The sequence below is a fragment of the Scomber japonicus genome, chromosome 9 (genome assembly GCF_027409825.1).
Source record: "Scomber japonicus isolate fScoJap1 chromosome 9, fScoJap1.pri, whole genome shotgun sequence".
Lineage (NCBI taxonomy): Eukaryota > Metazoa > Chordata > Actinopteri > Scombriformes > Scombridae > Scomber > Scomber japonicus.
In genome coordinates this window covers 26,431,380-26,444,787 of record NC_070586.1, presented here as the reverse complement: position 1 = coordinate 26,444,787, position 13,408 = coordinate 26,431,380, and the positions used below count along the sequence as shown (strand labels likewise).

The 13,408-nt window shown below is 40.3% G+C and overlaps 1 protein-coding gene across 1 annotated transcript in view; it reads left to right on the top strand.

Annotated features, from left to right (window-relative positions):
* trpm3 (transient receptor potential cation channel, subfamily M, member 3) overlaps positions 1–13,408 on the top strand; it is a 124,136-nt gene that overhangs the window by 70,784 nt on the left and 39,944 nt on the right. The window contains exon 6 of the mRNA XM_053325840.1: positions 3,161–3,332. Coding sequence (XP_053181815.1) covers positions 3,161–3,332 — 172 coding nt within the window. The remainder of the gene's footprint in view (positions 1–3,160; positions 3,333–13,408) is intronic.

Sequence of the window (13,408 nt, the reverse complement as noted above, 5' to 3'; positions counted from 1 at the left end):
CACCCTCTAATATTTCGTTGGAGCGCCTTTAGCTTTGATTATGGCACGCATTCACTGTGGCATTGTTTCGATAAGCTTCTGCAATGTCACAAGATTTATTTCCGTCCAGTGTTGCATTAATTATTCCCCAATATCTTGTATTGATGATGGGAGAGTCGAACCACTGCGCAAAGCCTTCTCCAGCACATTCCAAAGATTCTCAATGGAGTTAAGGTCTGGACTCTGTGGTGGACAAGCCATGTGTGAAAATGATGTCTCATGCTCCCTGAACCACTCTTTCAAAATTTAAGCCCGATGAATCCTGGCATTGTCATCTTGGAATATGCCTGTGCCATCAGGGAAGAAAAAATCCATTGATGGAATAACCTGGTCATTCAGCATATTCAGGTAGTCAGCTGACCTCATTCTTTGGGCACATGATGTTGCTGAACCTAGACCTGACCAACTGTAGCAATGCTCTTACTTTCACTATTAAACATAGCCCTGAGTTCTACTATTGTTTTTATACGATTTGATTTCACCAAACGTTTAAGTTTGGTGAAACGTTTGGTGAAATCAAATCGTAGAAAAACAACAGTAGAACTCAGGGCTATGTTTAATACTGGCATGCATGGGCATATTCCAAGATGACAATGCCAGGATTCATCGGGCTTAAATTTTGAAAGAATGGTTCAAGGAGCATGAGACATCATTTTCACACATGGCTTGTCCACCACAGAGTCGAGACCTTAACCCCATTGAGAATCTTTGGGATGTGCTGGAGAAGGCTTTGCACAGTGGTTCGACTCTCCCTTCATCAATACAAGATCTTGGTGAAAAATGAATGCAACACTGGACACAAATAAATCAGTGTGTGACCTTTTTTTTTTTTTGGCCAGGCAGTGTGTATACATATATATATACATATATATATATATATTGAACAGCACACATTGTTATGGGACATCCAATAACAATATGTATATACAGGTGCTGGTCATATAATTAGAATATCATGAAAAAGTTGATTTATTTCAGTAATTCCATTCTAAAAGTGAAAATTGTATAATGTATACATTCATTCCACACTGATATATTTCAAGTGTTTATTTCTTTTAATTTTGATGATTATAACTGACAACTAATGAAAACCCCAAATTTAGTATCTCAGAAAATTAGAATATTGTGAAAAGGTTCAATATTGACGACACCTAATGCCACACTCTAATCAGCTAATTAACTCAAAACACCTGCAAAGGCCTTTAAATGGTCTCTCAGTCTAGTTACGTAGGCTACACAATCATGGGGAAGACTGCTGACTTGACAGTTGTCCAAAAGACGACCATTGACACCTTTCACAAGGAGGGCAAGACACAAAAGGTCATTGCTAAAGAGGCTGGCTGTTCACAGAGCTCTGTGTCCAAGCACATTAATAGAGAGGCGAAGGGAAGGAAAAGATGTGGTAGAAAAAAGTGTACAAGCAATAGGGACAACCGCACCCTGGAGAGGATTGTGAAACAAAACCCATTCAAAAATGTGGGGGAGATTCACAAAGAGTGGACTGCAGCTGGAGTCAGTGCTTCAAGAACCACCACGCACAGACGTATGCAAGACATGGGTTTCAGCTGTCGCATTCCTTGTGTCAAGCCACTCTTGAACAAGAGACAGTGTCAGAAGCGTCTCGCCTGGGCTAAAGACAGAAAGGACTGGACTGCTGCTGAGTGGTCCAAAGTTATGTTCTCAGATGAAAGTAAATTTTGCATTTCCTTTGGAAATCAAGGTCCCAGAGTCTGGAGGAAGAGAGGAGAGACACATAATCCACGTTGCTTGAGGTCTAGTGTAAAGTTCCCACAGTCAGTGATGGTTTTGGGTGCCATGTCATCTGCTGGTGTTGGTCCACTGTGTCTTCTGAGGTCCAAGGTCAACGCAGCCATCTACCAGGAAGTTTTAGAGCACTTCATGCTTCCTGCTGCTGACCAACTTTACGGAGATGCAGATTTCATTTTCCAACAGGACTTGGCACCTGCACACAGTGCCAAAGCTACCAGTACCTGGTTTAAGGACCATGGTATCACTGTTCTTAATTGGCCAGCAAACTCGCCTGACCTGTGAAGAGGAAGATGCGATACGCCAGACCCAACAATGCAGAAGAGCTGAAGGCCGCTATCAGAGCAACCTGGGCTCTCATGACACCTGAGCAGTGCCACAGACTGATCGACTCCATGCCACGCCTCATTGCTGCAGTAATTCAGGCAAAAGGAGCCCCAACGAAGTATTGAATGCTGTACATGCTCATACTTTTCAGTTGGCCAACATTTCTAAAAATCCTTTTTTTGTATTGGTCTTAAGTAATATTCTAATTTTCTGAGATACTGAATTTGGGATTTTCATTAGTTGTCAGTTATAATCATCAAAATTAAAAGAAATAAACACTTGAAATATATCAGTCTGTGTGTAATGAATGGATATAATATACAAGTCTCACCTTTTGAATGGAATTACTGAAATAAATCAACTTTTTGATGATATTCTAATTATATGACCAGCACGTGTATATATATATATATAGTATGTATATTCTCCTAGTTTTGTGTTTGTGTAACTTGAATAAATAAATCAATACATATGTGATTTAAAATTAGGAATTGTGTTATTAATACTTCTGTTCTTTCAGTCAAACCTTCAATAGAACAGACAGAAGTAGCCACTGAAAATGTGAGGGAAGTAAATCCACAGTATCCTCTATTTTTGTAATCATTTATTAAGAGCGAAATTTTTCAAGAAACATTTCATCAATCTGAATCCTATGTTTAGGTGCCCATATGAACATACAAAGAGGTTTTCATCGCTGTAATCATTCCTCCTGTTCATACCCCCTGTAAAAGTCTTGTTTGTGTTCAGCTATTTTAGGAAATTAGTGAGCCTTTCCAAAAAATGAAGCCTATTTGCAACCTATTTTTAAAGATTTATGACTTCATGATGAACAAATGGGCTTGGGGCTGAGTGCTACAGATAGGTTTGGTACATTTGAACGTTTTCAGACACACTAATGCATTGTTTGTTTTGGTATTTCCTAAAAAACAACAACTGTAGAATAACACCAGCTTCATTTTTAAACTGCCTCATATCCTGGTCAGCACAGCGCTGTCTAACTGTTAAATGTTATCCTCACTTGGTCTAGGTGGTGCGTCCATATCAGACCATGTCCAACCCAATGAGCAAGTTGACGGTTCTAAACAGTCTCCACTCCCACTTCATCCTGGCAGACAATGGCACCACGGGAAAGTATGGCGCTGAAGTAAAACTGCGACGCCAGCTTGAAAAACACATCTCCCTGCAGAAGATAAACACACGTGAGTGGAGTACACCATATACGTCTGACCTACTTGATCTAAATTAGAGGAGATGTTTTTAAATGACACACTGTGTGATAACAGCATAATGAAACTGCAATCCTTGTTTTATCAACGACACCAGCATGGGTTAATTGGGTTCAAACTCTTTTTTTTATAGCTGTGACCAGGCTAAAATTATTACTACCTACTTTATACTGAACACATACTGTTAGACAGTGTATTTTTAGCAAGCTGTGATACAACTCCATGAGCCTTTGAAACTCTCCCTCCCTTCAGGACGAGCTTATTTTTTCTTTCAAAGCTTCCTGACGACTCAAATGAACTCGTTCCTCAAATGAACCTGTTTGACAATCCGTGTGCTCCTGTTCTGAGATAGAAGACACACAAAGCTACCAAACCAGCTAACAAACAGGGACATAATGACAAGCACAGACAACCACTGTACCATTCATAAAAGAATGAATAGAGTAGATCCGATGTGTATTTGTAGTTTTGCAGTATTTTAGATCATGGGAGCGACATCATAGACAAGAAGACATTTTGATATTTGGTGTATTTTTATACATTTTGAAAGTCATGAATAACACGGTATTACAGCATGCAGCAACTGAAAGTGACGTGCATTTGTGTCCGCACATGCACATATTTGCTTGTGTGGAGTGTTCATTCGCTGTTGAACCCTTGTCACATTGCATTATACCGTTTTCAATTTCCTCAATATACCTTAGCTAGAAACCAAATGGATTTGCATGAATACAAAATGCATTTCGCTGTCTTTCCCTCTCTCATTCTCCCTCACACACAAAGCCACAAGCACACACGAACATCCCTGATCCCTTAAAAATACATTCCTCAATAGCCTCTCACAGCATTTTGTGTCATACTGGCAATAACCCTGAGTCAGAGAAATGGTGTTTGCAGCTGTGATTTATCTGTTATTACTTTCTTTTGTTGTCAACAAAAGAGCAATTTTACAATACTCTCCCCAAGGTTTTGGTTTACATGAATGCACTCATTTTAAGATCAATGCTTATTTAAAAAACAAGTGTGTTAGAGTGTTAGGAAATAGGTCTTACCAAATGTATACATCACTACAGTGTAGAGAGCAGCATCATGGATCAGACTTTTGTCAGCACCATTTTTGTTTCCTGTCAGACAGATCACTGATGCTCACTGATAGGGTCTTTTAAGGGTATTTTAAATGTCACTTTCACAATGGAACTGTTTTGTTTTGTTTTTTTCTAATGGGAATATATATATCTGCTGCATTTTTCTTGGCTTCAGGAGTTTAAAAAAGGGGCCTTAGGTTCACAAGTTAAATTTAAGTCATCGCTGCTCATTATCCAGTCATGTGGCCTATGGACTTCCCTTTGTCATCCTATGCCTGGACTCATACAAAAGGGGCTGGGAAGGCAAAGGGACGCCCAGTCGTCATACAAGCATCTGACCATCCATACAATGGTAGCACTCCTAATTTAATTTCATCATTTGACTTGCTTTAACCTACTGTATATCTTCATCCACGGTGAGGACTAATATTGCCCAGGGGCTACTAATAAAACATGGAGGGAAGCGATTATGTCTACTGTGTACCTGCTGCTTGCCATCCGTAACACAGAGCCATCACCCACAGACTCATTCACACTAACCTTAAAGGGGACCTATTATGCTTTTCCCTATTTTCAGTCATATAAAGATGTTACAATGTCGGATTTTCATGTCAAAAGTAGCCAACATGTAAATGTATGTAGAAACATTCCCTGTCAGTAAAAAGCACCAGCTTCAAACTGCTCAGAACACTCGGTTTCCAACTGTCATCTTTAGCGGATGTCAACTTATGGCAAATTTATTTTGCTCTGCTCTGCTGGTTGTCTGCAGCTCTTCATCAAACATCATCATCACTGTGGCTGTTCCTGCTTGTACTATTCCTCCCTACATTATTTCTAACTGATCCACTGAACACAGATCTCCAATTATCTCCATATGTTGTTTGGTTGACCATTTTTTTAGTGCTACTAACAAAACTATAGAGCTGGAAATTAGCATAATATGTCCCCTTTAACCTCAGCAGTGTCTGAGGTCACACTGATAACCAGCTTCAGCTTTGTAACTCATGTTGGCAACAGTTACAGTATGCCACAAGTGCTATATCAGCCAAAATAGATCCATAGCTTGCGCCATCCTGTATTTGTTCACATTTTGACAAATTAGTGCCATTATAAGTATCAGAGTAGCCATTAGCAGTCCATGCAATGCACCCATCTACTGTAAATGGCTGCATGCGCTGCATGTACAGATAACTGACACTGGATTACTTTGATACTGAGGAAAAAAGGGATGATTTTCAGGCAAGTTATGGAGTTATAAGGAGTGTCTTCCTTCTATGATATCTGAGCAGATTTATGGATGATGCACATAAGAGGTATAAGTCACACTGAATCAAAAAATGTGTGTATCATTCCTGTGTTCAGATCTGTCTGAATTATGACTCAAAGAAGGGGTATAAGTTCAACTTGTACACTTTTTTAAAAATCTTAATGTCTATGAAGTTTGGGGGGCCTTTTTAACTCTCAGGTACTAAACATAGGGGAGAGAATTTTTAACTAGAAAAGCAGCCCTGAGCATCAACTTCACCTCAAAATAGGGTAACATAAGCCTAGAGTATATAAACACACTACTGACGAAACATCCACTTTCATTCTCTTGTAGTTTTAATGTTAGCTTTTTAACATGCTGCCCAAATGTCCAAACGTGCAGTTGTTGTATGTGTCAGTGCCGGTATGATTTATTGTACTTCATACTGCATGTGTATCCCTTTTTTCTGCATTTACTGCTTTAGGGCTGGCAGACAAGGACAATTTCTTGATTTGATTACCTGTCCACGGTCAATCGGGGAGTGCATCAATTTTCCTCACAGCGGGCCCCCCCATGGGATCCCACTGTAGCCTGGAGTCCTGTCAAGGAAATGAGGATAAAGAAAGTAAAGAAGTTAAAAGCAGTTCAGTTTGAATGACCTGACATGTGGGTTATAGACCATACATAACCACAAGCTCTTTCTTTTTTCTTTTTTTTTTCTCTTAACACACCGTCACACACACTGCACACAAACACAAGATGAAAGAAGTGTGGTTGATAGATATGCGTAATCTCCCCCTGTGGTATTTTTGTGATGTCTGGGCAATCCTGTAGCTAATCCTACTGTGCCAGTGTGCAATTTTCTATGCAATGACTGTAACCATGTGACTGGTGGAATTGCTGTAGCAATCAAATTGTATGGGTGTTTTAAGTTTAGCTAGAAAAACATGTAATACATTGAAAGTGTAATATTGCAAAAAATATCTCAACAAACATTTTGCATTTTGAGTTCCCTTTGTAACAAGACAGTTGTGGTCATTTTGCACATTTCCATCTCAAATTATGGCAGGGACATTCACATCTGTCAAAAGCTCATCATTGGGTCACATTTGGAGCCCCGAAACATCTCAACACCACCCTTTGTGACAAGGTGTGTGTTTTCCCTGTACATACTTTCTCCTCCGATCTCTACTGTATATTTGATGTCGTGGAAGGTGTCAACTCCTGTGGTGTGTACCTTCTTCAATGGAAAGTGGACAAGAAATTCTAAGACTGCACGTAAACAAAATAGATGCCTTACGACAGGCAGCTAGGGCTGGGTAAGCTGTAAATATAGTGGTGCCAGCACATTTACACGTTAGAAGTGCTCAGCTCTGTGCCCTGTTGAACATGCATGGCTCTCTTGTGCCCTGTTCAACCAGGCATGGTCTAGCTGTACTGAACATGGACCAAGATGTGCATGCAAATGAACCTGGATTACTGTGACACAGATTCAGGAGACGCAGTACAGGACACTTACCATGCAAACAGAGGCAGTTTTTTTGGATAATCACTGATAACACAATGATGTGTTGTGTGTGTGTGTGTGTGTGTGTGTGTGTGTGTGGAATGCACTTATATAGCATCTTTCTAGTCTTCTGACCACTCAAAGCGCTTTTACACTACAATCAACTCATTCACACACCAATGACAGCAAACTACCATCGGGAGTAATTTGGGGTTCGGCATCTTGCCTGTAGACACTTAGATGTGTGGATTAGAGGAGCTGGGAATTGAGCCAATCCTCCGATTAGAGCCACAACCTCCTGGGCCATAGCCACCCCATAGTTATAGCTCATAATAACACTTCACTTATGGTCTTAAAGGGCCTACATTTCCTCTTTAACTACTCCCTCCCATCTCTTGAAGCTGGCAGTCAAACTCAAAGATGAAGAAAAACACTAAAATGATTGGCACCTTTCAGCACAGCTCACTCAAACGCTGCACAGAGCTTTTGACGTGTCTCTAACAGTGGCTATAATGCTTTTTAATCACACCCCTGCATGAGCAAGAGGAAAAGTAAAAGAGGAGGAAAAGAGAGTGAGAAAATAGAGACAGAGAAAAGGGGTTGAGGGAGGGATATATTTGCAGGCAGTGAGACTACATATTACCTTGAGGTGCTTTCACTGAAAAAAAGTACATGAAAAAGTGAAATGACAGTGAGAGAATCGATATCATGATCTTCATCCATTAATGTTTTATTTTCTCTCTAACACTGAACAAGAAGAGAATAAGTTATTAATTTTTGCAAGTTTAGATAAAGTCTGCAAGAATGAATGAGGCACCTTGAGCGCCCCCTTTTCCATTCCGCCTAAATTACTATGAATATCAAGATCAGCGCATAAGTACTTTGTTCTATATATTGAATGTGTGCATACAGTGTTTTTAACTCTGTGTCAACTGTGTAACCTTCACTGACCCTCCTATAGCGGCAGTTTCATTAATCACAGCATACGTAAAAGATGAAGAAGCTCTGGTAATTGAATTCAGAGGCAGTAAGGCCTTGCACTGAAGATTAGGCATGACATTGTGACCTCTACCACGGAGCCGCCCATACAGAAGAGATTATAGTTAAGCTGTGGTACTGTACATGGGAAGTCAAGAGAGTTGTAATGCTCTTCTTTCAAGAACCATAAATGCCTTGACAAACTTCTTTTCAAATAGACCTGCTCTTCATTTTTCAGATACCAATATCACCTTTTTTATGCCGACCAAGTGTGTGACTGACTGGATTATTTCGCAGCTCTTGTGCTTTGACAGATTGATCACACAGCTGCAGTGCCACAGTCTGAATATTAAACATGTCAACCTCTGCTAAATGTAGCTCTATTTAATAAAGCAGAAACACGTGTAAATAATGCTGCCCATACTGTACGTTGACATTTAAAATCCATTTGCTTTTAAAGTTAATCAGTTTAAAGATAATCAAAATGATCAGTCACTTAAATGAATATATAGTTTTGCATGATCCCAATGGGCAGTGGTTTTAGTTCATGAGGTGATGAGCAGAATTGAACCGACACTGTGGGTGTCGATCAGTACATAAAACTGTTGCAGGCACGAACGAATAAAGGCACAGAGACAGTGTAGGGACAGTTGAAGTCATTGGGGGGGTTACGGTGTGCTCATGCACGAATGGCTACAAAAACACGTCAAAATGATAAACATGACCTGCCAGAGTGTTCAACCCTGTGGTGGAGAGATAACAGAGTCAGTAGTGGGTTTGGTTGGAAATAAGACTTGCTTCAGGTATGGTTCCAGGTTGAGGATGTGCGTGGATGACAACATGTTATGTGGTGTGGAAAGAATTTGATTGCATGATCAGTAGTGTGAACTGTGCTAAATGTCTTCTGGAAAAATAGGAGTGGTGAATGCAACCATCTGACTAAGCAACCATCATGGTTACTTTGTCAGATATAAACCTATTTGTCTTACAGGAGGCACAGCGAGTCAAAGTGAACCCTTTTCACCTACTGTTTCCAAATATGGAACCCCAGGAATTTAATCATGATCAGAGGTGATAAATTTGACTTGACTCGCTGCATACCAGAATTTCCAAAATGACACGGATTGACTGGGGGTGAGAGTCAGAACAAGGTGACATATTTATGTTTTTTTTATGGTCCACACAACATCTTGGCAAGTCAAGACCAGTCAAACTTCTTTATCTGATTAAACATTGTAAACTAATATTGTGAATCAGTGGATACAAGTTCAACTCATCTAGGTTAATACTAAGTTTACAGTATTGCACGTGTAGCAAATGAACACACCATAAAATCTTCACCACCAACCAAATGTGGCATGCATGATTATCAGATGGAGAAGTACAATTATACAAACGTATATACACACATGCTCACAGTCTCACAACCCTGGATAAGTTTCCTTGAACCTCAATTGCCCTGCAGAAGAATGCCTTTTCCTGATCATTGACACCCTTCATGATTGATTCTCTCAGGCTCAGTTGGCCTTGACAACGCCACAACTTGGTTTAAATGATCAGTGACTATGTAACACAGACCATATGATTCAAACTGAATTCTTCTGAGTAGGTCAAAAACGACAGGACATCTTGATGTCACAACATGACAAAAAAGAAAGTAAAGTCTAAGAGACACTTTGACCTTTTAATGTTCCATAGCCCCTGACCTTTTGTTCTGTAGCCTGTCGAGTCAAGTTGCCTTCACAGGTCTGATGTTTCCTATCTGCTTTAGTAGTTGCTAGGAAAGTGGTGTTTGTGCCCATGTGTGACTCTGTGTGTTGGGGGCGGGGGGGTGGGGGGGGGGTGCAAAGACAACGACCCACATACTGTAGCACACCTCCTCCAGTCGTGCCGATACTAATTTGACAAATACAAGGACAAACTCGCAGACTCTGGTACACACCCACGAACACACAGACACGCGCAGAGGATGAGTCATTGCCGGATCCTTAATTAGGACCACTTAAGCACGTTATGTGTGTCCCGCTTACATGCTTCTTGTTCCCTCCCTAATTCCCTCTATGCCTTGTTACTTCCGCGTCTCCCAGGCTTGATGAATATAGAAAGTTATGGCCTCTGAGTCTCATCGGCTAACTCTGTCCTGGCTTTGCTTTTTCTCACGTTTTCAAGTTTCCCACCCGAGAGATAAGATGTGGGCACTGGCTTAAAACAATCGATGAGATACAGAGACAGGGGAGAGCCACAAAGAGAGTAGGGGGTTGTGTTATCTGATGCGTTGGAGTGTGTGAATGGTGCCTCAATACTTTCAATACTGGAATAAGGGATGGAGAGGCTGAAAGCACTGAGGCAGTAAAGAGTATAGAGTATGTGTAGAGAGTGTATGTTTTTAAAAATGCGCACTCACGTTCATAAATCAGTATACTGTATCTTCAATCTAAGACTTTTACCCCCAGAATCAGTGATTTTATCTAACAGGCAGATTAAACTCTGATTTAAAAACATACAGTAGAAGAATAGGAAGAGTTGTTGGATTATAATCGTGCTCAGAATCAGATGGCAGAGTCACGCCAGAAGTAGCATCCAATCATCAGTTTAAATTATTGCAACATTACTTCCTCTTCAGTTCATTGTTGTCTAAGCCCCATTCCTGTTAGTTAGTAGCACATAATGCAGTTGAATGATAACAGCGGCACATCAGCAACAGAATTCCATAATTTTTATATACATGGGTGGACAAGCAGGACCTACAGTATTAGAGGTTAGGTGTATGCTTTGTTGTTATAATTCAGTTTTAAAGTTACAAGAGAAAAGGCTTTGAGGACATGGAATTACTGTGATAGTAAATGTAACACTTGAGTAATATCTTGGGTAAACAGTTTGCATTGGATCCCCAAATCCAGCAAAGAACAGAACACCTAACATCACCTCCAGTCTGATATACTGTAGTACCATCTGTGACCTGCTCCTACACTGTGGATGTGCAGGACTTTTTAACATAACCTGTAACCCCACAAAACTGTTTCTTCGGAAGTAATGCTGGGTTGGGTCTCACCTAACATTTGGCTTTGCAAACATGAGGAAGCACACAATAGTAAATATATATAGAAGAAAAGAAAGAATTATGGAAAGAAATGGGGAGAAGAATATATAGTTGTTCCATTGTAACAGTGCTAGAGAGTAAACATCTTCACTAAATACTCTCAACATATTAGCTCTCTACATATTAGCTCTCCAGCTATGACATTACATTTCCATCTAGAACAATAGATGGAAATGTAACCACAGTCCCATGTGTTCAAATATGCAGTGTTTCATTTAATATAAAGGGAAAGTTCAGATCATAAAATTTGCCTCCACAGAGGAATAAGTCAAAGGACTCTCAGCTTTCTAACAATCGTGGGATTATATATGGGATATTATTATTTTTTTATATACATTTTTGTATAAAATTGCAAGTTTTTCAGTAGAAGCAGCAGTTGGCAAAGCATTAATGTTGTTAAGTTTAAGGCTTCAATTCCCACACAAGCCTCCAGGAACAGAGCTGGACTGTGCTGCTGTTTTGCAGTGATGGGCACAATCAAAATGTATGGTCACGTCACATTTTTCCACACACATTCATTATAATGCAAACATGTATAAGTTAAAAGAGTGTTTGTAAAACCGACAACTTTTTCAGCAGATGCTCTCAGTTTTAATTAGAATTAATTGGCTTGACGTTTGCCTTTCTCATGTTTATGTCATCTATTTTCCAATACATACAGTAGCTGAGACTAAAATTTATTAGAACAGCTGATTGTGCTTTGGAGGTCAAATCTCATCCTAAAATGTACTTGCTGTAATTGCTTTTGGGTCGTCACACTAATGTATTTAATTTGTGTTTTGTTTACGTGCGTGTGACCCTCTATCTGTTTCTGTATGAGTATGTATCTGCCTGTGTGTGTGCAGGCAGAATGTTCTCCTACCAATTAACCATGACACAGCTGTGCTTTCCCCTCCTCATCTGCTCCTTGGTGGGTTTCAGTTGAACAATAATCTGCTTTAGATACTGCGAGGTTGCCTCCAAAGCTCGCTAGTCATCAATATCAATGCTTGATCCGACATAACCGCACGTGCACGTGCACGCACGCACAAGCAGGTAACAACAAAAATAGACATCCAAACGAAATGAAGAATGAGAAACAAAACGCGAGTCATTAGTCTGCTCTTCTCTCACATTCTGATATATGGTCGTGTGATGTGTTGTGCCACAGTGACGTTTTACCTCTTTGAAGTACTGTAGGCGAGGCCCCTAAAATATTCTCCTTATGTAACTGTCCCTGTTGCAAGGCAGTGCAAGGCTGTGTGGTGGGTATGCTTCTGAATGTGTGCATGTGCGTTTGAGCAGTATGTAAGCACACATTTGTATGTGCTAGTGTGCCTGTGTGTTTGAGAGGCAGACTATGCTTTCCCCTCTGTGAATTATGCAGACCAGGATGAGGATGCTGGACGGGGAAGATACACGGCTTTTGAATTAGAAGAGTCTAAACACCCGGCAGAAAACACGTTCACATGAAACAGAATGGGGGGAAGGACAGAAAGGGGGACAGAGCAGGAAAGGGCAGCATGAGAAAAGAGAGGTTTAGGAAATGGATTGGACTGAGACCACTAGAAAGGGGAAGAACAGAGGGTGATGAGAGAGGATGGGACTTGCAGGGTTTATTTCTTAAAGGGGATTTTCAGTGCTATAATGAGAACTAGAGTAGTCAGAGGACACTAGAGAGAGAGAGGAGCCGTCAGAATAGGGCACGAAATTCCTTGGAGAGTTTGGCAACAACTTTCATTTCTACAGTAACTTCTCCTGTATGGTGTCTTACTGTGTGCAGAAAAATGCACCTGCTAATTATGTGTAATTACTCTAAAGAGCTTGTGATTAGCAGGCAAGAAGCTATTTTTGTATGAAACAGTGGGGGATTTATTTCTGAAACTCTCAAACACACACACATGCATGCCCATGTCACAGGAACAGAGCACAAAGTGGGCTGGTTATTTTTGGTGCAGGTGCTCTTAAGAAAAATAATTAGAAAGCATACAGTCACCTGACAACAGAGTCAGAAGACATAGCAGGTGTCACATTTGCACCTTGTGCAAATTTGAGTTTTTCTATTCATGGATTAAATGTTGCTGAATTAACAAACCCTCTTCCCTGACTACTTCCTCTGTTTTTTCTAATCTCCCTTCATCTCTCACATTGTAT